At 35.2% G+C, this 25,458-nt stretch overlaps 1 protein-coding gene across 1 annotated transcript in view; it reads left to right on the top strand.

Moving 5' to 3' along the window:
* Ccdc148 (coiled-coil domain containing 148) overlaps nucleotides 1–25,458 on the top strand; it is a 200,688-nt gene that overhangs the window by 137,485 nt on the left and 37,745 nt on the right. The window contains exon 11 of the mRNA XM_076866446.2: nucleotides 11,073–11,191. Within this exon, the coding sequence (XP_076722561.1) occupies nucleotides 11,073–11,191 (119 nt within the window). The remainder of the gene's footprint in view (nucleotides 1–11,072; nucleotides 11,192–25,458) is intronic.

Consider the following 25,458-nt stretch of genomic DNA (forward strand, 5'->3'; position numbering starts at 1 on the left):
CCTTCCTTTTCTTAATAAATGGAAATCTGTTTTCCCAGTGATCAGGCCAAAAGCTTTGCTATCATCTTTGATTCTATCCCCGCCAAACACCCCTACTTCTTGGCATGAAGAGAAGGCTCTGCCTTTAAAATATAAACAAGACTATTATAATAGCCTCTGAATCTCCTAATTCATTTCTCTGCCTCCCTTTCTATTCTTACTCTTCCTCTAATCTGATTTTTACACAGAAGTTAGACTGATCTTTCTAAAATTCACTTCATGTCATGTCAATCCTCTGCTGAAAACACATTGATGGCTTCCCATCCCACATGAAGTAACATCTGAAGTCCTAACTCTGACGGAGAAGGCACTGCATGATCTGCCTCCCCAGACTGTACCATTACCTCTTGGATCTCATATCCTACCACTTCCCACCCCCACTTCTGCCCCGTCATTACAACCTACTCCCTCCTGGTGAGCACCCTCTCACTCGTCCCATTAGCCTTTTGTTCTGGCTTGTTCCTCTTCCTCAACCCTTCTCTCCCAGATGTCTGCATAACTCCTTCCCATACGTCAGTGTTGCACACAAACCTCATCTCAGCAAGAACATCCTTGATGATCTAACTTAAAATTGCATCTTCCTTCCCCATCATTATCTATTATCCTCATTATTTTTCCTTTAGCATTTGTTACCTCCTGACATTTATTTACTTATTGATTAACCATCTTCATTTCCTCTGCTAGAATATAAAACCTGTTGAAAAATGGGAATTTGTCTTTCTTTTTTCCATTTACTTCCAGTGCCTAGTGCAAGGCATTCCAAAAATATTTATTGAATGGATGAGTTTAATGAACAACTATATACGACTACTAAGTTTATACAACATACAACTTTGATGTTGGATTATAGAGGAATATGTGCCAAACTAGGAGGTCCTAGCAAGATGAATGACCTTGGGCAAGTTACATAGCCTCTGTGGGATTTTGTCTCCTCAGTTGTTAAGTGAAGGTTTGGATTAAGTGGTCAAAAATCACCTCAGCTCTAAGAAGTCATGATTGAATGACTGAGTTTGATTAGTTTTCATTCTTCACTCTTTTTGACACTTCAGGTTTTAAATAAAACATCCTTGGTATATATACTCCCTTAATGAATAGCAAAAAGAGAGAAATTAAACAGCCTTACAGGCAATTCATTTCAACAGTATCAACATATGACATAATCATTATGTAATATTTCAATGCCCATACTGAAAATAGACGTTCCTCCTAAAGAAGACATGACAGTTATTTTTTAATGCACCTGGCATTTCAATTAACAGGGAGATAACTAATGTGTTTACCCCAGACACTTTCTTGGTTCATCCTGTTATAAGAAATAGAACTGCATCATAGCAGAAAATAGCATACTGCCAGTTTGAGTAGATAGCTCTGCTATGGAAAAATGCTCACTTAAGTGACCAAAGTAAATACTGCCTGAAATGAACTGATGCTATTAATTTATGCATGTCTATATTATCTACTTCCAAACTAATGAGAGTGATTAACACACCATTATGTTGAATATCTTCCTCTTGGGTTTACCTGCTTTTTACTCTGCTATATGGCTCAGAGGTTTTCCTGGGTGTCTCCCTTGGCCTCTGGCTTCTGGGTTCAGCTGAAGTGGAACACAGATCAGAGTGAAGAAGGAGAATGAGATTAAGAGAGCTGTTTCCCCAAACCCTGGTACTATAGGGTTGTGCTGACCAGCTGTATCCACTAAAGGTCTCAGCTCCCGTTGGGTGGACTTTCCCACCAGCCTTCTCTGTCTCTGGTCTGTAAGTGATACATCAACTCTGTACCACACAATTCTTTGTGATTTCCCTGCATTGTAACCCTCCTTTTTCAACTATTCTCTTATTACATTATTCTCAATTTATCCTAATTTTGGTCACACCATCTGTTTGCTATTAGGAATCATTAAAATAGATAATCAGTAAGAGAATGAGAGATAGGAAATTAAGGAGATGGGAATATAGTTACATCAGCAAACCAAGAGTAAAGAAGAGTATTGTAATTGAAAAACATTTGCTAATAATATACAGCATACCAGGAGCTAGCAGCAACCTATTCAATAGATGGCATTTGGCATAGAAGTTTTATGAGTCTAAGTCAATCCTCATATGATACTACATCAGCCTTGATAAGGCCTAGGGCATAAAATTAAATTATGGTTCTGTGAAACTTTTCACAGAAAGTGAAAGTGGTACCACATTAAAGGTGACAAAAATGAAATAGTTTTTTTTTTTTTTTGTCATTTGACTTGATACAGGAATGATGTTTGTAAAGCTTAGGAATGAATGATATTATGTCCATAGGTGCCCCCCTAAATATTGACTTTCTTGCTCAGATTTTGAAAAAAAGCATACTTCTGTATTTATGAAGAATTTTATGTCTTATTGTAGATAGTTTAGAAAATACAAACAAGCATATAAAATAATTAAAAACCCAGATCCTAAACCACTGACAAAAGAAAATTATTAACAATGACCTTACACCCTTTTTTCCTACACATGCAGGTATATTATTTTTTACCTGATTTTCTCCAACTTATCAATATATCTTGCATAGTTTCCTTTTTACCTACACATAGTTTTTGTTGGTTGTATAGTGTTTTTCAGAATTACATATTTCACCAATCTCACATTGTGGGATAGTTAAATTGTTTCCAATCTTTTCACTTTTTCAAGAAGTGTGATGAGTATACCTGCATATAAATCTTTGTAAATTTCCAACTTTTAGTCCTTAAAAGTTTGTTTCTTAATCCTTAAGACTTTTGTTAGTTTGATTCTTCTTTTACTCTTCTTCAGAAAAGGTAGGACAATTTACTCTCCTAACAGCAGTGGATGAACTTGTTTATCAACCTGGAAATTATTGGCTGAAATTTTTAATTTTAGGGTCCTAATATGTAGCTGAAATATGAACAATCTGAATTGTGGATTGAAAGATCTGTTAATCTTATGGTGGAAACCTCTTTTTTTATTTTGAAAACCAGTGATCTGGCTTTGATTTCTTGCCCAAGTACAGTTTTCCCATCTTTGCATAATGAAAGTTGAAGTCAACTTTTTATTCAGAAACTTAAACCAGTCCAAGGCTGAAGCACACAGAAATTGCTGTGCCACAAAATATAGAAGAGATAACATTGAGTGAAAGGTTTTGAGGGGAGAAGTAAGTGTGCATCTCTAGCACAAAATAGCTTGATTGTGGTTCTGATGAGCAACTTGACTCACAGAAGTGCTAGCTCTTCATGCTCTGTTGAGATTAAATGTCCACCCCCCCCCATGACTAAATACATTGGCTCATTAATTGAAAAGTTGCAACATTATTTTCTATTCAGGTGCTTTGGTATTTATATGAGCTTATATAAGAGAAGTATTTCAAGCAATGCTACCTTCCTGTATTCTTTTTCACTGGATCAGTTGAGCAAATATATATCTTGCACCTCTGTTCTGCAAGATGTGACACCAGACACAAATATCTACTACAATATAAGGAATTTTCTTTACCTTCCAGGAGTTCACAAAATATGTCAAAAATTATGTGGCAAAATACAGGTGATCTTGGATGATATAAAAAGAGGAGCCATATTTCAATTGGTAGTTATTTTATGTGATATAGATACCAACACTGTTCTTAATTAAAGGAATGGAAAAATCTAAGTTAAAAATGAATATTTTTCTATTAAGATATCCTGTTATATTTTTACATATAACAATGATACTTTGTTTATGTGAGGTTTCACATTTCTAGTCAAAAGCAGAAAGGAAATCTTTAGGTTTCAAGGAACTATCTAAATAAATTACAATATAAGAAAATGGAATAAAAATATAATTTCTCTTAATGGTTTACAAGAGAATTGAACTGGATATTAAAGCTTGATAGATAATTTCTTTTGTGTGTCTGGTTAAGTATTATGACCTTCTGCTGAAAAAGTTATTACAGCTTTGGAGAAAAGACCTGGGAACAATGAACAGAAGTCTATTTGTTCAAAGATTCAACATTACAGAGATAACCCACAATTAGAAGCCACCTATTTCCCTAATATAATTCTTTAACTTTCTGCTTTCTATGTGTAAATAAGAAATTCTTATTTCAAGCTGAATTTAATGGTATGTGATATTAATCTAAGGTTTTTAGAGTTAAACTTTGATATACCTTCATGCCATGAACTTCATACTTATTAGTAGGGGTTTTGTTATGAAGCAAGTTGTTTGGAAGATTATGAAATAGATTGGAAGATTATGAAATATGGTATCCAAGTGAACTTAAGCCTTCAGGAAGTAGCATAGTATTATTTTGGCACATAAATCTACATGTAGAATAGTTTCTTCAGTTTATTTACACTTCTACTGGTGTGACTTTAACAAAATGAGCAAAATGTGGCACTTTGAAAAGGAATGTTGTGCATCCAATACAAATCAGAGGCAATAAGAGGATATGGGGGAAATGAAAGTTGTTGTTGTTGTTGTTTTTAGAAACCTCATGTAGTAGTCAAGAGAGACCAGCTTTGAATTCAACTCATCATTTATACTTTCTGAACACCTGTTCCTGGAATATTTTAAGGAATACTCAAAAAGTCTAAAAATCAGTGCATATAGAATCTGTCCCCAAAGGGACACCCTTAGTATTGACATTTATTTGAGGCTTGCAAAGCCAATAATTCTTTTTTTTTTTTTTAAAGAGAGAGTGGGAGAGAGAGAGAGTGGGGGAGGGAGAAAGAGAGAGAGAGAGAATTTTTTTTAATATTTATTTTTTAGTTCTCGGCGGACACAACATCTTTGTTTGTATGTGGTGCTGAGGATCGAACCCGGGCCACACGCATGCCAGGCGAGCGCGCCACCACTTGAGCCACATCCCCAGCCCCGCCAATAATTCTTGATCCATACTCTCTGCTTCTATTAATTGATGAGAAGAGAATGGAACTGTCCTTAGGGAAGTGCTTAATTCAGCCTTTACCATCCTGCAAATAAAACTTCTGGCCAGGTTTCCATCCACAACTTTGCTATTCTTGGACCAAAAGAAGCTTCCACTCACCTAATAGTAACCCGTGAAACCCTAGTCTATGTCAGAAACAACAGAAAGTGCTAGGAGTACGATAAATAGTGCAGATCATATGGGAAATGCCATGCCAAGGAAACACAAATAATACCTAGAGGGTACATCTGACCTTACCTAGAAAAGAAGGAGGAGAAAGACTGGGGAGGAGTGCTCAAACTGAGTCTTAAGTAATGAACAGGATGAATCTACCAGGCAGTGAGGAAAGGCAGAGCAATTACAGGCATGTAGTAAATGCCCCAGTGTATCAATCACAGTCCATGGGCAGAATATTATGAAAGACAATCAAGAAACTTGAAGCAGGACAAAAATAGGAGGGCAATAAATCATAAGCAAAGGATCATTGGTGGACCAAGAATGGAGCTAACATCTTCCCTTAAGGACTTAGAGTAAGTTTCAAGAATGTGGTGGCATTCATTCTGGTCTTAAAGAAAACAGAAACCTGGGAGTTTATAACCCACTTGAATCAAATGTATGAAATATGATATGTCAAGAGCTATGTAATGTTTTGAACAACTAATAATAAAAATTAAAAAACAGAAAACAGAAACCTGAGGAAAAAATAGAGTAAGATTGGAAAGTGGAGGAGAGAAGTGAAATTATTCTAGTAGAGAAAACCATGTAAAAAGTAGAGAAGCATGAAGGTACTTGGTCACCTTCTCTCTTCTATTTATTCATGTTTTCATCCTAGAGATCTTATCTAGTTCTGTAGCAACAGCTATAATTTAAAACTGTTAGGTACTTAATTTAGACCTCCAGCACTGAATTCTCCCTCTGAGCCACCCATTTATACTTCCAGATGTTTGTCATCTCCACTTAGAACTGTTACAGGCAATCAAGTGTTATACATTCAAGACTGAGTGTCTTCCTTCTCCCAATCTGTTGTTCTTTCATCTTTCTTCTCAGTCATTGAGACCATCATCCAGCCAGTTGCTCTAGCAGAAACCTGGGAATCATTATTTATTCTTTGCCCTCCAATCTCCATATCTATCCAGTCACCGAATGAGCATTCTGACTTCACCCACAAGCACATCTCAAATCTGAACACTTCATTTTATATCTTAGTCCAAGTAGCCATCTCTACCTTATCCTTCTTTCTGGTCTCCTTGTTTCTCTTTAGTTCCTCTATTATCTATTTTCCACTTATTAGCAGAGCTGTTTTTTTTTTAAATGTTAGCTTTAAACTTGACAATGACTTCCTTGTTTTAACTACCAACCACTGGCCTAGTTCCCCAGCAGCTCTCCAGTCTTACCTCTTGTCTTCACACTACCTACTCCCATTGTACTGGCCTTGTCCCAATTCTCAGCAATGTGTGAGGTCTTTCCCACCCAAGGCTGTTGCACCCACAGTTTCCATGGCTGCCTTCCTCTTATCTTTCAGGGTTTTACACAAAGGTCTTGTGGAAAGCATTTTAATACGCCTTCTACTAATTCTACCCAAATTATTCTGCATTATCACCCTACTTCTTTCCTTCTTAGGAGTTAACACACTTGTAATAATCCTTCATTGCTTGGTTTACTATCTCTTCTTGTTCAATAAAGTTCCAGTTTAATGAAGCATAGGTTTCTCTCTCTTTAAATACCATAGCCATGTACATAGTACAACATCTTCAAGCATGTGCTCAATAAATATTTGTTGAATAAATGAATTACAAAGTCATTACAAAGTCTCTAGATAAGGGCTAACAGAACTGAATACACAGAGACATCAAGTAAAATAAGAATTGAAATGATTATTTATTTGATCCCTTGGAAGTCACTGGTAAAAACAATGAATCTGGGTGGAAGGTAGAGGTAGGAGCCCCATGGGTGAGAAATAAAATAATAGATGTGAAATTGGAGAACAGTAAGTATTCTAAGATGCTTGGGCCAAAAAGTGACAATGAAGAGTGTGATGCCAAAATCTTGGAGGTTCTAAAATATGTCCTTTAAAATTTTTAATGGAACATATTTGTGCTTAATTCTGTGTAGAGAAAAGGAAGCAGAAAAGATGGTGAGGATGAAGAAAGGGAATGGTTGATAGAGTAAGATTATTGAGAAGATGGAATTGGGAATGGGACTGTGGTTGTAATGAGGAATTTGTCTTGAACAGAAGGAAGGGCACTTCTTCCTCTGATGTGCAGGACATCAAGGAAAGTACTTTTAAAGCTTCTGTTTCCTCAGGTAAAAGTGAGGAAGTAGAGGCAGGTATAGAACTAAAGACGTGAACATGTTTTGAAATATCACTATGAAAAATTGAGAAGAATTGACCAGGAATTCATAAAAGCAATGCTGAATGTCATTAACTATTCTAATGAAGCCATAAATTTGGCACCAGTTTCTACAATTATGTCACCAATCAAGTATTTACTAAATACATGCTATGTTCTAGACATTTAATTGTTCTCAAAAGTATCACAATAAATAAATCCCAATTTCTGTAATTTAGTGGAAGAGAAAAAATTGTACTAATTAGCAAAGCATTATGATGAGGGCTGAACTAAAGAAATAGCTTTATTCAATCAGAGTCCAGAAGATGATGTGACGGGGGCTCAGTTCTGGTCACAAGTCTATTGCTGTAATTAAAGATTAAACAGGTGGAACTGTTTCCAGTGACAATAGAATCCTGGAAGAGGAGGAGGAGGTGAGTCCCTGGAATGGACAAAGTCATGTAAGGGTGAGAATAACAAGTTGAAGGGACATTCAGAAAGATGCTGAAGTTTCCTAGGAAGGTGGAAGGAGGAGCTAACATAGAGGAGGTTATGACTTGGGCATCTGAAGTCTTGATAGGTATTTGAGAGTGACTTGGAAGACCACACATACCAGTGATAAGGACAGATACATGAGGGTATATCCAGATAGTGTAAATATCAAAGGGAGAGGAATTATACATGAGAACAATATCATAGTGGTCTAAAAACAGCAGTTATAGAGCCCACAGAATGGGAGAAAATCTTTACCATATGTACCTCACATAAAGCAATAATCTCCTGAATACACAAAGAACTCAAAAAACTTACCACCCAAATAATAAATAACCCAATCAATAAATGGGCAAAGGAACTAGATGGGTACTACACAGAAGAAGAAATACAAATGATCAAAAAAATATATGAAAAAATATTTAACATCTCTAACAACAAGTAGAGAGATGCAATTAAAAACTGCACTGAGATTTCATCTCACTGCAGTCAGAATGGAAATTTTCAAGAATACAAGTAACAATAAATGTTGGTGAGGGTGTGGAGAAAAAGGTTCACTCATACGTTGCTGGTAGGACTATAAACTGGTGCAACCACTATAGAAAGCAGTATAAAAATTTCTCAGAAAACTTGGACTGGAACCACCAATTGACCCAGTTATCCTACTCCTTGGTATATACTCAAAGAATCTAAAATCAACAGACTACAGTGATGCAGCCACATCAATATTTATAGCAGGTCAATTCACAATAGCCAAGCTATGGAATCAACCTAGTTGTCCTTCAACAGATGAATGGATAAAAAAAAAATGTGGTATACATACATAATGGACTATTACTCAGCTATAAAAAATGAAATGGTGGCATTTTCTGGTAAATGGCTAGAACTGGAGAATATCATACTAAGTGAAATAAGCCAGTCCCCCCAAAAAACAAAGATCAAATGTTCTCTCTAATATGCGGATGCTAACCCGTAACAAGAGAGGGTAAGAAGGGGAAGTATAGAAGTTCATTGGGTTAGACAAAGGGGAATGCAGGGAAGGGAGGGGGAAATGGGAATAAGAAAGACAGTAGAATGAATCGGATATAACTTTCTTGTGCTCATATGTGAATACATGACCAGTGTAACTCCATATCATGTTCAACTACAAGAATGGGATCAAAGTTGTAAAGGGTCTCACCCCATGTATGTATAATATGTCAAAAAATACCCTACTGTCATATATATCTAAAAATAACAATTTTTAAAAAAATGAAAAAATAGAAAATCAAGTGCAATGAGAGTATAAATATAATCTGGTGCCAAATTTGCTCTTAAATGCTAGTATCAATATGATAAGATAATGAGACTCTAGAACAGTAAAAGCACATGTGGTAAAATCTAAAGAATTTTAAATAAATCAAGGAGTTTAGTTAATTAAAAAATAACAGTTATAATGAGGAAAATGTCCAAACTATTCCAAGCCCTTCTGCATATGGGGCAACAGAATATGACTGTTCTTCACTCAAGAGAATTTCAGTCAAAACAAGGAAGTAATGTTCTGAAGATTAAAGATGTGGAAGATGTTATGAATGATGATATAAGGTTCCACAGGGTCCTGGAGAATGCACCGTGAAAGAGTAAATTGAGAGAGGGGGAAGGAGAGCAGGGGGAAGAAAGGAGAGAGAAGGAGAAAGAGGGGAGGGACTCACACTGTAGTAATGGCTGAGGGTACCAGAGAGTTAAGAATAGAAACAATTTGTCCTGAGATTCACAAAAGTCCCAGTGTTCATGTGTCAGTCTGCTTGTGGTCAAGTTAATGTCTGCAAAAGGACCACTGACTTTTCCTCCATGGCCAATGCTGGGAGCAAGAAAACGTTATTGATACGTTGCAAGGCTGAGAAAAATGTTCTTTAATTCAGTATCTATTTTTCAAATTTACTTTTGAAGTATTTTTATTCTTTCCTGATAATGAAAGATATACTCACTGTAAAAGAAAATAAAGTAATACAGAAAAACATAAAGAATATAAAAGATCCCTTTTAATTCCCAGATGAAGATTAAATAATCATTGTTAATACCTTCATATTTGATATTAAGAGAATCCCTGGCACTTCCCAGTTAGAACTCTGGAACAGACTTTGTCAGTCAGGGATGCCCCTCTCTTTCATCTCTACCCCCTCTCTCTCACACACACTGTCTTTAGTGCTGTACCTTTCCAGCTTTCTCTCCTCCCTAAACTCAGACCCTGGTCATCTGTGGAATGGATATCACCTTATATGGAGCTTCTCCAGATAGTCATTAAGCACTGAACCAATGTCACTATTGTGGCTGAAGTGTCACTATAGCTCTGGCCATGGAATTCAGGAGGCTTATTATGGATCTCCTGGGAATCTGAGACCAGGGTGCTAAGGCAACCCAGAAAACTACATAGATTTTCATATCCATCTCTCAAAAGGGGAAATGCCACATTGGGGGTGAGGCTAATCCAGCCTCTATAACACCCGCTTCTGCTAGTGTTCATCACTGAGGTACCACTCAGTTTTCCACCAGAAAAACCCAGTCTCTTGACCCAGATACAACATGGCCAATCAGAGTGGTAAAAAGGACCTCTGCAAAATAAACATTGACTTAAATTGCCTCATCACACTGGGAAATCCTGAATCATGGCTTTAGTCCCCTGAAAATAGCACATGTATACACTTGGTTTTGTCCTTCTGCCTCCATTTCAAGAGAAGAGAAATAAAATAGGCCTGGGAAGAAGAATGCACTCACCTTTTTAAACTTGAGAAGCTTGACCTTTATTTTACCACATAAGTCAGGACTACCACAACCCTGCTAATTTGTTCTTTCCCTCCTTCCTCCTACCCATCTCCTGCCACTTCCCCAGAAGCATAATGCTTTCAACATCCTGCTGTCCATTAGCATAAATAAAACCATGCTTTTAAAATAAAAATAGTTCTATGCTGTATTTGTTAAAGACTGCATTATCATAAGAGGATAAAAATATTCTCGAGTAACAGGTAGGTCATATGCTTTAGAGGCAGTAACATTCTTTTATTGTGGTTCCCTGAAATTTGATTATTTTAGCCATAGATTAAAACCTTGGGCTCAGCACAAGTTACATTTCCACTGCAGAAATTGTTAAACCATGAAGTTTCTCAAAACATGTTTTAATTTATTTTTCTGTTGCCAATATTTTACAGGCAGTTATAAGAAACAAAAAAATATGAAATGCCATTTAAATTCAATCTTTGGTATATGAACCAATGGATAATGTTATTGCTTTCCCTTGTTATTATCTATTGCTCATTGAAATTTTATGTAACATTTATACAATAGATAAGGAAATACTGGGCTAAGAAAGAGCAGAAGTGGCAAGAAATGGAAATGAGAGATCTTCAACGTCTAGAAGAACTGAAGAAATTAATGGCTAAACAGTCAGAAAAAGACAGAGAAAGGTAAAAGGGAGATGTTAAATGTGTGATGATGGGAGTGGTAAATGGATTCTTCTGTAATGTGTTAGGATAAACAATATCAGAGGGAGCATTTTTTAAAATATTTAATGTATCCATTCAAAATTTATATTTGCAAACAGATAAAATTATTTCTATAATGTACTTCAAACTTTCATTTTATACACAAACCTCTATGTCTACATTTTGTTCCAAGTTAGCTTCCTAGTTAAAACTCTCACAGAGGATTTATGATATTGGGTTGCCCACTGTATGTGTGAAATGATACTGAAGTAACATTTTGATGCAGGAGGAGGAAAACATTATTCTGATGAGAAGGGAGACCCATTTACTGATATGAGGCTGAGAAAACAACACACAACTATAAAGCGCTGCTCATTATTCATAATATATTTTTTTCATGCTACATATAAATAATTTCCTAGAATCAAGTAATTTTATAGCTAGAAAAGATATTTGATATTAACTAATCCATTTTCCTCATTTTATGTATGAGTACACTGAGAGATTAAAATTATATTTCCAAGATTACTATATCAATCAGGGTCAATTAGAAGGCAGAAACAACATGGCAATTTGAATAGGAGAAGCTTAATATGAAAAAATTATAAGCTGTGACAGAAAATCCCTATTGTATTAAGAGATTAGAACTCTTAAGAATACCCAAGGACTGAAGGAGGGTTCCCATGGGAGAAACAGTTTGTATTTGGGCTCCCTCTCCCCATGGTTAGAATTCAGTCTTCATTGTAGTTGCTGTGCTTATGGCCCACTGCATGTTGGTGGAGTTCTTCGGTGCTCCTGGGGGTACAGGCTGACCAAAGCTGGAAGCTGGCCTTTGGGAGGCTTGAAAGACTCAATGGAAATCTAATCATATAGGTACTTCTGAAATTTGATGGGAAACTGAGCATGGGTTCCATTGGAGCTCCAAGAGTAAAGGTGACATTGGGTGGCCCATATGGGTGCTGCTGGCCAGTGAATGGTAGGGACAACTGAAATCATGATGGAAAGATTTTTCCTTTTTCAATGTCCTTCCAGCACCCCTTTCCAACACAGTTTAATAAATTACCAACTGCAAAGGAGATACAGGGGGTCCAGCTGCATTTTCTCACAGCAGGCAATGAAGGGTGGACTTCATTGTCCAGTGGAGAGTTAATAAGTTTATAAGTGGCATAGTTATCTAGTTTAATTAGCTCCTTAGTTATCTTTTCATAAATGATAAATTGAAGACAGACCTTTAGTTTTATAGCATGAGTCATAGTGAGTTTTCTTTAATAAGTTTCCCTAATACATTTACCTAAATTAGAAACTATATAAAAAATTGCTCAGAACTCTTAGTAGTTTCCCCTAAATTTTGGCATGAACCTCAAACTTCTATGAAAAACAAATTCTATAAAAAGTTTCTCCTGAACTTACATAATACTTTGGGAGACATGATCACTTCATACAATTAGGTTCACTGTTTCTAGGAAATTTACTCTGTGACTCTTGTGAAGTTATCTCAAACTCCAATCACTATTGTGGCAGAATGAATCTGAAGAGAGAGAGATGCTAGTTATTACTAAGGACTTTCTGGGACAAAATCACTTTATTTTCCAAATATTCAAGACTTTTGAGTTCAGTCTAATCTTCTACTGAGAGAATCAAGAATAAAACAAAGCCAGGGCTCAAGCAATGAATAAGAAACAAGATAAACAAGTACAAACCAAGATACAAGAGGATACCAGAAGATGAGCCATGTATGGTTCAGAAATAAGAAAGAAGACAAGAACCCCCAAACAGCTAAATACTAAAGGGCAAGGCAAAGGTAGTGGTTAAAGGCTGCCTGGACAGTCTAAGACTATCTGGGAAAGTGAAAAGCATCACAGGAATTGAAAGGGATGGGAAGCAGGACAGATGTGGAATCCCAGCATTAGGGGACAAGTTCTAATAGGATCATCCTTCATGGCAGGGAGCTTCTTTGATTACAGAGTCATTTCAGCCTTTCACTTCCTATCCCAGTAATTATAAAGATTAGCTGATTCAGAAGTTTAGTTGAAAAGAAGAAAAAGAAGATCAGATTAATCTGCATTACATAACAGGAAAAAATAGCCATATCATAACATAGCAAAAAGTACTAAGGACTAGAAGCCATAGACCAGGGGTTTATTCTTAACTCTTCTTTAAATAGTGTCTGACCTTTGGAAAGTCAGACATTTAACCTCCACAAGGGTATCTTTTGTCCTCTGTAAAAGTGAACTGGATAATTTCTGAAGGCTAAGTGAGTTGATTAGACCCTTAAAAGGGTCTATCATTTGTAAGTTTAACTCCTCTGATAAAATTCTGTAGATCCAGGTAATTTTTGGATCCAGTACTTGCAGGTCAATAAGAGATCAGTGAGGAGGAACTTTAAAATATCAGGATTACATCTGACTAATAATTCTCAGAAAAACTGTCATATTGTTGATAGAAACATAGTCCTCATTCTGTGATTTAGGGAGATGGAGTTCAGTGTGTAAAACTTGCTGATAGATTTTACTTCTTTTTTTTCTGTTTTCTACTTTTGTTCTTTTTTAAAATTTTAATTAGGTATATGTGACAGCAGAATGCATTTTGATTCATTGTAAACAATTGCAGCACAACTTTATATTTTTATGGTTGCACATGATATAGCATAGCACCATATGTGCAGTCATACATGTACCAAGGGTAATGATGTCTATCTCATTCCATTATCTTTCCTACCTCCATACCCCCTCCCCACTCCTCCCTTTCCTTTGCTCCATCAAAGTTCCTCAATTTTTCCCATGTCCCCCCCATTATGGATCAGCATCCTCTTATCAGAGAGAATATATGGCCTTTGTTTTTTGGAGATTGGCTTACTTCACTTAGTATGATAGTCTCCAACTCCATCCATTTACCTAAAAATGCCATGATTTTATTCTCTTTTATTGCTGAGTAATATTCCATTGTGTATATATATATACAACAATTTCTTTATCCATTCATCCATTGAAGGACATCTAGGTTTAACTATTGTGAAATAAACTGCTATAAATATTGATGTGATTTGTGTTACTATAGTATGCTGATTTTAAGTCCTTTAGGTATAGACCAGGGAGTGGGATAAATGGGTCAAAGGGTGGTTCCATTCCAAGTTTTCTAAGGAATCTCCATACTGCTTTCCAGATTGCTTGCACCAATTTGGAGTCCCACCAGCAATGAATGATCATGCCCTTTCCCCCACAGCCTTGCCAACATTTATTGTTATCTATACTCTGGATAACTGCCATCCTGACTGGAGGGAGATGAAATCTTAGAGTAGTTTTTATTTGCATTTCTCTAATTACTAAAGATGTCGGACATTTTTTCATATATTTGTTGATATATCCTCTTCTGAGAAGTGTCTGTTCAGCTCCTTAGCTCATTTAGAGATTGGGTTGTTTGTTTTTTTGGTTTTAAGTTTTTTGAGATCTTTGGAGATCCTGGAGATTAGTGCTCTATTTGAAGTGTGTGTGGCAAAAATTTTTTCCCAAGATATAGCCTCTCTCTTCACCTCATTGATTCTTTCTTTGCTGAGAAGAAACTTTTCAGTTTGAATCCATCCCATTTATTAATTCTTTATTTTATTTCTTGCACTTAGGAATCTTTTTAAGTTGGGGCCTAATCCAACATGATGAAGATTTGGGCCTACTTTTTCCTCTATTGGGCATGGGTTCTCTGGCCTAATTCCTAGATCTTTGATCCACTTTGAGTTGAGTTTTGTGCATGGTGAGAGATAGCGTTTATTTTCATTTTGCTGCTTTCCAGTTCTCCCAGCATTATTTGTTGAAGAGGCTGTTTTTTTCTCCAATGTATGTTTTTGGTGCCTTTGTCTACTATTGGATTACTGTATTCATGTGGGTTTGTCTCTGTGTCTTCTATTCTGTACCATTGGTCTACATGTCTATTTTGGTGCCAATACCAAGCTGCTTTTGTTACTACAGCTTTGTAGTATAGTTTAAGGTCTGCTACTGTGATGACTCCTGCTTTACTCTTCTTGCTAAGGATTGCTTTGGCTATTCTAGGTCTTATTTTTCCAAATAAATTTCATGATTGCTTTTTCTATTTCTATAAGAAATGACAATGGAATTTTAATTGAATCTGTCTAGTGCTTTTGGTAGTATGACCATTTTGACAATATTAATTTTGCCTCTCTGAGAGCATGGGGGATCTTTCCATCTTCTAAGGTCTTCTTCAATTTATTTCTTTAGTGTTCTGTAGTTTTCATTGTAGAGGTCTTTCACCTCTTTTGTTGATTCCCAAATATTTTTTGGATGCTATTGTGAATAGGGTAGTTTTCCTAATTTCTCTTTCAGAGGATTCATCACTGATGCGTAGAAATGCATTTGATTAATAGGTATTTATTTTATATCCTGCTACTTTGCTAAATTCATTAATTAACTCTAGAAGTTCTCTGGTGGAATTTTTTGGATCCTCTCAGTATAGAATCATGTCATCAGCAAATACTAATAGTTTGAGTTCTTCTTTTCCTGTTTATATCCCTTTAATTTCTTCCATCTGTCTAATTGCTCTGACTAGCATTTCAAGGACTATGTTAAATAGAAGTATTGAAAGAGGGCATTTCTGTCTTGTTCCAGTTTTTAAAGGGAATGCTTCCAATTTTTCTCCACCTAGAATGATGTTGGCCTTGGGTAATTTCGCATAGATAGCTTTTACAATGTTGAGGGATGTTCCTACTATCCCTAGTTTTTCTAGTGTTTTGAACATGAAAGGATGATGTATTTTGTCAAATGCTTTCTCTGAATCAATTGATATAATCATATGATTTGTATCTTTAAGTCTATTGATGTGATGAATTATATTTATTGATTTCTGTATATTGAACCATACTTGCATATCTGGAATGAACCCCACTTGATCATGGTACACTATTTTTCAAAAATATGTTTTGTATCCAATTAGCCAGAATTTTATTGAGAATTTTTACATCAATGTTCATCAGAGATATTGGTATGAAATTTTCTTTCCTTGATGTGTCTCTGCTTGGTTTTGGTATCAGGATGATACTAGTTTTGTAGAATGAGTTTGGAAGGGTTCCTTCCATTTCTACTTCATGGAATAATTTGAGGTATTGGTATTAATTCTTCTTTGCAGGTTTTATAGAACTTAGCCATGAATCCATCTGGTCCCAGATCTTTTAATGGTGTCTTCTATTTCCTTGCTTGAAACTGATGTGTTTAAATTGTGTATGTCCTCTTGACTCAGTTTGGATTGATCATATGCCTCTAGAAATTTGTTGGTGCCTTCAAGTTTTTCTCTTTTACTGGAATATAAATTTTCAAAATTGTTTCTAATTGTTTTCTGTATTTCAATAGTGTCTGTCATGATATTTCCTTTTTCATCACAATTTTTAGTAATTTGAGCTTTTCCCTCCTTTTTTGTCAATTTTTTGAATTGTTTCTTTTGTTTCTATTTCATTTATTTCTGCCCTGATTTTAATTATTTCCTTTTTCTACTACTTTTGGAGTTGATTTGTTCTTCTTTTTCTACAGTTTTGAGATCTAATGTCAGGTTGTTTATTTGCTGTCTTTTTCTTCATTTAATGAATGAGCTTAATGCAATGAACTTTCCTTTTAGCACTGCCTTCATAGTGTCCCACAAATTTTGATAAGTTATATTGGAATTCTCATTTACCTCTAAGAATTTAAAAACATTTTTTTACATATGTATGACAGAAGAATGCATTACAATTCTCATTACACATATAGAGCACAATTTTTCATATCTCTGGTTGTATACAAAGTATATTCACACCAATTCATGTCTTCATATACATACTTTGGACAATAATGTCCATCACATTTCACCATAATTTCTAACCCCATGCCCCCTCTCTTCCCTTCCCACCCCTCTGCCCTATCTAGAGTTCATCTATTCCTCCCATGCTCCTCCCCCTCCCTACCCCACCATGAATTAGAATTTTTTTATGACCTCCCTGATGTCTTCTGTTATCCATGTGTTGTCCAATACTGTATTGTTTAGTCTCCAGGTGTTAGAGTAGCTTCTCTTTTTACTTTTATCATTGATTTCTAATTTCATTCCATTATGGTATGATAGACTGCAAGGTAGTATCTCTATTTTGTATGGCTAAGACTTGCTTTGTGGCATGACATATTGTCTATTTTAGAGAAGGATCCTTGTGCTGCTGAGAAGAAAGTATGTTCAATCATTAATGGATGGAATGTTCTATATATGTCTGTAAGTCCAATTTATTGATTGAATTATTGAGCTCTATAGTTTCTTTGTTTAGTTTTTGTTTGGAAGATCTATCCAGTGGTGAGAGAGGTATATTAAAGTCACCTAGTACTATTGTGTTGTGGTCTATTTGGTTCTTGTATTTGAGAAGAGTTTGTTTGACATACATAGATGCCCCATTGTTTGAGGCATAGATATTTATGATCGTAATGCCTTGTTGATGTATGAATCTCTTAAGCAGTATGAAATGTCCTTCTTTATCCCTTTTTCACTAGCTTTGGTTTGAAGTCTACTTTATCTGATATGAGGATGGAAACCCCTGCTTGTCCATGTGAGTGATACATTTTTTCCCACCCTTTAACCTTAAATCTGTGGATGTCTTTTCCTGTGAGATGAGTCTCTTGAAGGCAACATATTGTTGGTCTTTTAAAAAAAAATTCAATCTGTCAGTCTATGTCTTTTAATAAATGAGTTTAGGCCATTCATATTCAGGGTTATTATTAAAATATGATTTGTGTTCCCAGACATTTTGGTTTATTTTTGGTTTTTAACTTGACTTGGTTTTTGATTGGCCTTACCTTTACTGCAGTTTCTCCCTTTGCTAATTTTCATTGTTGTTTTTCATTTCCTCCTCCTGAAATATTTTGCTGAGGATGCTCTGTAGTGCAGGCTTTCTCACTGTGAATTCTTTTAACTTTTGCTTATCATAAAAGTTTTTATTTCATCTCAAACCTGAAGCTTAATTTTGCTGGATATAAGATTCTTGGTTGGCATCCATTTTCTTTCAGAGGTTTGGTATATGTTGTTCCACAATCTCCTGGCTTTCAGGGTCTGAGTTGAAAAATCTGCTGAGATATGAATTGATCTCCCCCTATATGTGATCTGATTCCTCTCTCTTGTGGCCTTTAAGATTCTATCCTTATTTCTGTATGCTAGGAATTTTCATTATCATATACCTTGGTGTAGATCTGTTGTAATTTTGTACATTTGGTGTCCTGTAAGCCTCTTGTATTTGATTTTCCAATTCATTCTTCATGTTTGGGAATTTTCTGATATTATTTCATTGAAGAGATTGTGTATTCCTTTGGTTTGAATATCTATGGTTTCCTCTATCTCAATAATTCTTATATTGATATTTTAGTGGTATTCTATAATTCTTGGATGTTCTGCTCATGATTTGTTATCAACTTCACTGTGCTGTCTACTTTATTTTCAAGACTGTATACTTTGTTTTCATTATCTGACATTCTGTCTTCCAAGTGATCTATCCTGTTGGTGATGCTTTCTATTGAGTTTTTTGTTTGGTTTATTGTTTCCTTCATTTCAAGGATTTCTGATTTTTTTTTTCAGAATCTATCTTTCTTGAAGTAATCTTTTGCTACCTGTGTTTGCTCCCTTATCTTTTTTTTTTTTTTTTTTAGTAAAATCAATGGTTGCTTGTATTTGTTCTCTTATCTCCTTGTTGGAGTGATCAATTTTTGCCTATATTTGCTCATTTAGGTCTTTCTTTAATTCACAGATCATTTTGATTATGTATATTCTGAACTGCTTCTCTGACATTTCATCAACTGCACCATCCATGGGTTCTATTATTGTAGTATCCTGGTTTGTTTGGGGTACATTTTCCCCCTTGTTTGTACCTGTTGACTATGTGTCTTTCTTTCTTGCAGTGCATATCTGAGGTATTATAATTTCTACCCTATAATCTTATAGTGACCATGCAGACTCTCTGTACCTCATGGACTGCCTGTTCTGAGTTTTCTATTGTTGTAAGGTGGAAGCTAATGTGTGGAGGACTATGGGATGGCTGCAGTGACCCAAGATGGAAGTGGGCTAAGGCCTGTGCTCCCAGGTGGGCCCAGAGGGTCGTGATGGTCCTAACCTGGGCCGGGCTTCCACCGGGGCTGGCAGAGGCAATCCTGGGCTGGGGCTTGAGCTCCAGTGTGGATCTGCAGTCAGTGAGATTTTACTTCTGACAGTAACCAGAAGTTGTGTTCTTTTGTAATCATTTTGGCACTATTTGGTTAATTTATTAAAACACTTACTTGGCATATTGAAATATAATTCACAAAACTCATGTTTGGTATTTTAACTGTAGGCACATTTTTTTTTCACATCAGAATAATAAGGCTTGAAATAACTTCCAGATTCTTCAGAATACACACACATAGCACTGAGGGTTTCAGAATGTCTGTCATTTACTTTCTCTTTCTATCTTTAAATTAATTTCAAGAATAAGATTCTTGAAAATAATATTCATAAACTGATGGTTGGACAACATGAAATTTTCAGTTTTGTAGGCCAAAATAGTTGACTTAACAATTTTCTTTGGTTCAACATGATAATAAAGATAGCAATTCATTTTATTTACTAATTGTATTTTACTTTCTCAATCAATTATAATTCGTTTTTTGCAATTTTCATATTATTGAAATTGGTTTTTCTAATGGTTCTCTTAGCCTGCTAATTTCCTAATTCTCTATTTTCATATCTCACCATACCATTGAGGTTAGAAAGGAAGGCTCTCTAATTAAGTTGTCATTAGAATCCTGTGTGTATCCTTTATGGCTATTTGATGTTTGGGTAAATTTATTAATGTCTCTGAGCTTCAGTTTCATCAGCTATACAATTAAGATATAAATCAGATCTACTTCATAGAATTTTTGCAAGGCTCAAATGGTAAATTCAGTGTAGCTACCTAGAACATAGTAAATATTCATTAAATATAAGTTATTCCTATTAATTAGTTATCTTACAACATTAAAAACCTATAATGTATTTTTTCTCAAAATATTTAAACATTTTAAATATTTTATATAAAACACATAACAATGAAGACATTCTTATAAAATTGAAATTCTTATAAAAATTAAAACATTTACATTAAAGCATTGCTTGACCAATATCCTCATGCAAGCTCTTCTCTGGAAGTTATTGCTATTACCAGCTATTTAACCCACATACATACATACTATCTATATGTACTTACATAAAAAGCAAAATCAACATTATCAAAATAAATCCTCATTGTGTTACGAAATGTAATACCATCATAATAGTCAGCTCTGACTCTCATAACAAAATGTCATAGATTGGGTGACTCAAACAACTTATTTTTCTCACAGTTCTGGGAACTAGAAATATAAGATCAGGGTGGGACTCTGATGAGTGATCTCTTCCTGGTCTGCAAAGGGCAATCATCTCACTGTATCCTAACACTGGTGGGAAGGTGGACAAGAAGTTCTCTGAAATTTTTTCTTAAAAGGGCACTAATGTCCTCATGAGGGCTCCATCCTTTCCCAAAGGCCTTTTCTTCAAATACCATCACATTGAGGATGAGGGTTCCAACATATAAATTTTGTGGGGGCTGCAGGGGACAAAATTCAGTGTAACAATGTGTGGAAAAAATCATGTTATACAAATTGCCTGTTTACTATTAACTCCTATTTATTAATTGCTGCTAACATGTAAGGTCTGTGTCCCAGCTAGAAATAGTACACCCTTCTGGCAACAGAGTACACAAAGCCTCTACTGCAAGTGGACAAAATAAAAGGCTTCCTTTCTCAATTATGGCATGTAGGGTGGCAAGCAGAGGCAATAGTGGACATCATGCCCCCTTCCTACCTCTAGTAAAAAAAATCATTTTTATAAAGCAGAAACTTCAAAATGATATATGGTATATCTGTAAATAAATCAACTTAATTCTTTGAAAATATATTATTCATACTTCTTTTAAAACTCAGCTCTCCGGTCATTTGGAATTTATTTTCATGAATGATATGAGTAAACTGTCTGACTTATATTTTTTACCCCTAAATTGTTAGCCAACTATCTCAATACCAATTACTGAATGATTCATCCTTACCCACTGATTTGAAATGCCAACTTTATTATATATTATATTTCTAATTATATTTGTATAGCCATATGGACTCTTGATTAAATAAAAACAGATCTATATTTATATTTCTACATGGATACCATGCTGTTTCAATCATTCTGTTTTGCTATCTAATAGAACCAAGTGTTCACTCATTGTTCTTTTTAAAAATAGCTTTCTTATGTCAAATTTCATTTTAAAAACTCTATTGACTTTTATGTTGAAATTTTCTTAAGGAGAACTGACACAGATTATTTAGATCAAATTAAATCTCCAACCTAGGAACGTACTTCCAAAATAGCTTTCTATTTCTCCTTTTCTCATAGATCCCCTAGAAAATTTCACAGAGTTTTTCTGGTTAAAGTTTCAAAATTATTTTGGAATAGGTAGATTTTGGTGATTAAGAAGCCAGTTATAAGATTCCTTCTGTAAACTATGAAAAAAATCTGCCCTAAGGAAAAGGCAGTGGGATGCAATGGTGTTACAAGAGCTGACAGATAGTTATGAAGTATAGAAATTAGTCATCTTCGGTGACTTCTTTCATTGGACATGGAGTCTGAGGAAAGACAAAGAAAGAAATACAACCTTGAAGACAATTGAGTTTTTATGGCCTCTTAAGCTGAACACTTTAGTTATTGAGTTTTCAATGTTTTTTATTTTCTAATAAATTTGTTTGGATATAGTTTCACTTTTTTCTGTGAATCTTTGGCCACGTTCTACAAAATTTGAAATGATGTTTTTGTTATCTAATTCCTAAATAGTTTTATTTCATTTTTGCTGTCCTAACAATAAATTGGCAGTTATTTGGGTGCTTGCCAAAGCCAAAGTTGTTAATAATTTTCAATTTCTTCTACTTTTCAGCTTTCCATATCTTTGCATAAAAATGTACAAAAATGCATCCTGCCTTACTGAAAGCTACTAAATGCTGTTACTTTTAACATTAAATAATTTTCCTTATTGAAGAACAATTTATTTATAACAAAATACCCATTTTAAGTGTATAATTCAATAATTTTCAGTAAACTTAAATATGAGTTGTACAACCATTGCTATAATCATTTTAGATCATTTCTGTCACCCAAAAAGATACTTCCTATCCATTTGCATTAGTCCTTCATCCCACTTCCAGCCCCAAAGAACCACTAATCTATTTCTGCCGCAATAAATTTGCCTTTTCTGGATATTTCATATAAATGGAATGCATCTGTCTTGTTTTCCTTACCATAATGTTTTTGAAGTTCACCCATGTTGTAGCATGTGTCATTATTATTTTTTTCTTTTTATTGCTGAAGAGTATTCCACTTCAAAACTATTTTTTAAATGTTGCACAAAGCAATGTAGGATTTATTTTCTATTGGCAAAAAATTAATATTAATGCATGCATGATGGTTAAAAAAAGCAGGGTTCAAAATTTATGCAAAGTTTGATATTGATTTTATAAAAGATTTTAGTTTGTATTGAGCTCAATTCCTTACTTACAGTACTCCTAAAGGTAGGAGGAATAGTAGCTTCTTAGTTTCTTAGCATCTAATTTCATTTCTCTTATGAGCCCCCCACTTCCTTCAACGTAGTGAAGAGTGATGGAAACTCTTCCTTTAAAAGTATATCAAGCTTTTTAGTTTCACAACAGCCTTTTGTGGGTAAAGTACAAACCACAATCTCTATTGGAGATAAAGCAACCTCCTCCAAGAAGAGGGGTGAAGTGGCTTATCTCCCTGCATGGTTTGGTTCTCCTTGGTGTCCTCAATATCTGCCCCTTTCCCAGGGTATAGGCAGTGCTTCAATAGAAATATTATGTGAGTCACATAGTAATTTAAAATTTTCTGGTAATCACACTAAAATATAAAAAAGTAGAATTGACTTTAATAGCATATTTCATTTAACCCACTATACTCTCCAGAAACATTATCATTTTAATAGGACATCAACATACATATTATTAATGAAACATTTTATTTTTTTCATACCATGCATTTGAAATTTGGTGTATATTTTATAGTTTTCGCACATTTTAATTTATTTAGTGACATTTTAGCTGCAGAATATCCTCATGGGGTCAGTGGACACATTCTGGAGAATGAAGACATAGTCTCCTGGCTATGCAGGGTTAGGTGACTGGTCTACCTGTAGGTTCTGCCTGCCTTATAGAACACACAACACACTTTATATACATTTTAAACACTGCTTTTTTCACCATTCTGCATTCTTCAGGGTCTTAACTACCCTTTACTATTCTTGCCATTTTTCTCTTGTCACTGAAATAGGCCTTGATCCTCACAGAACCTTACAGTAACATAATCAGACCTACTTAACTTTAAAATACAGATCCATGTAGGCTGCCACTGGCTACCTGCTATTGCCTGTACTCCTGAGAATCCCCTTTTAACTAAGTTTCTATTTCTTCTTCCAGGTTTTGCTAGCCCATGGTTTTCCCAGAATTGGGCTTTTATTTCTGATAGGATCTTGTGCACACCACAAAAATAAAATCTCATGCCATCTCTAAATATCACACCCTGTTACTGTCATGTTGGACATAATGCATGCTAAATGCTAGGCCTCCCTGGGGGTCATTTTATACCAGAAAAGTGGGAAACTAGTCCCTTGTTCTTGGATTCACCCATGTATATTTCAGTATTTCTATTCCACCATCAGAATTTGATCCACCGGGATAGAAGTGATGGAGCTGGCATTGGAACTCTTCACCTACCCCTCCTCACTATTACAGGAATCCATGATTTCCAGGGAAAATAAAGATATGAAGTTAGTATTTTCAAATGTTGTATTATATTATTTAAAGAAAAGTTTTCTCAAAGCAAATTTACTTAGCTAAATAATTCCTCTGGATACCATTTTATAACTAGAAAACTGAAGTTGGGCTAAATAAAAAAAAATGGATGAGGTTTTGTTATATTTTTTCAAAAACCAGGGATTAAACCCAGGGGCACTTAACTACTGGGCCACCTCCCCAACCCTATTTTATTAAGAGTCAGGGTCTCGCTAAGTTGCTCAGGGCCTTACCAAGTTGGTGAGGCTGGCTTTGAACTTGCAATCCTCCTGCCTCAGCCTCCCAAATTGCTGGGATTAGAGGCATGTGCCACTGTGCCCAGCTGGATGGTTGAGGTTCTAGAAACATTATCAGTCGATGCTAATGTAATAGCTGTGCAGCTATTCTTTCATTCTTTGCTATATTAGAATAACTAGGGGAGCTTTTGAAAGTCTTGATGCTCAAGCCATACCCTAACTAAATCAATAATTCTGAGGGTAGGATTCTGGCTCCAGCATTAAAAAAAAAACTTCCTCAGCTATTCTGAAGTTTGAGAATCATTGTACTAGAATTATTATCATATTTTCTTAACTAGGGGCCAAGAATTATCTGTAGGGTTCTTGAGAAGAGTCCATATTTTGTAGAAATGGCTATAATTTCTCTTTTCTAAATGCTATACCTTCACTGAAATAATTTGAGGAAGTTATGTAAATGAAACTGTATATTCATGGAAGAGTTTATCAATATAGAAATTCTCTTCAAGTAGAAGTTTTGCATATTTTTCTACAAGGACTCTGTGTGTGTGTTTAATGGAGAAAACATTCCTTTCTAAAAAGCAATGTATAAAAGCAAGTTAAAAAAATTACTTGTTAGCCATTTTTTTCCCCAAAATAATAGCATCTTCCTGCAATGTAAAACAGAAAACATTCAAAGTTCAAGATGTGGATGACCATTTGGGAAGAAAGAAACTAGCGCCAGCTGCCTTCCTAACACTAAATTGGCTTTGCTAATCTAGTGTGTGTTTTGGGGTGCTTGCCAACATCAGGGAACTGACAGTTATTGCATTTTCTAAGTAATAAAACCAGATGTGTCTCTCTACTTTCCATGTCTTTTCTCAACAATGTGCAGATTTCAGAATGTTATATCGGAAGGCATTAAGGGCATTTGAAACAGTCTTATGTTTGAGATTTTTAAAGAGTATGTTTAGTAAAGTGACTTAATCAGAAACTTTACAACATTTGTTATGTTTTGTTTCTCAGCATGAGATTTCCCAAAATTGGTGGAAAATCTCTTGTTCATTAAATTCTTGTCAACCAAATCCCCATTTCAAGTGGATGTGCCAAATGATGTAGATCAAGGATCACTGTGAGCCAT

This window comes from Callospermophilus lateralis, chromosome 9 (genome assembly GCF_048772815.1).
Source record: "Callospermophilus lateralis isolate mCalLat2 chromosome 9, mCalLat2.hap1, whole genome shotgun sequence".
Classification (NCBI taxonomy): Eukaryota; Metazoa; Chordata; class Mammalia; order Rodentia; family Sciuridae; genus Callospermophilus; species Callospermophilus lateralis.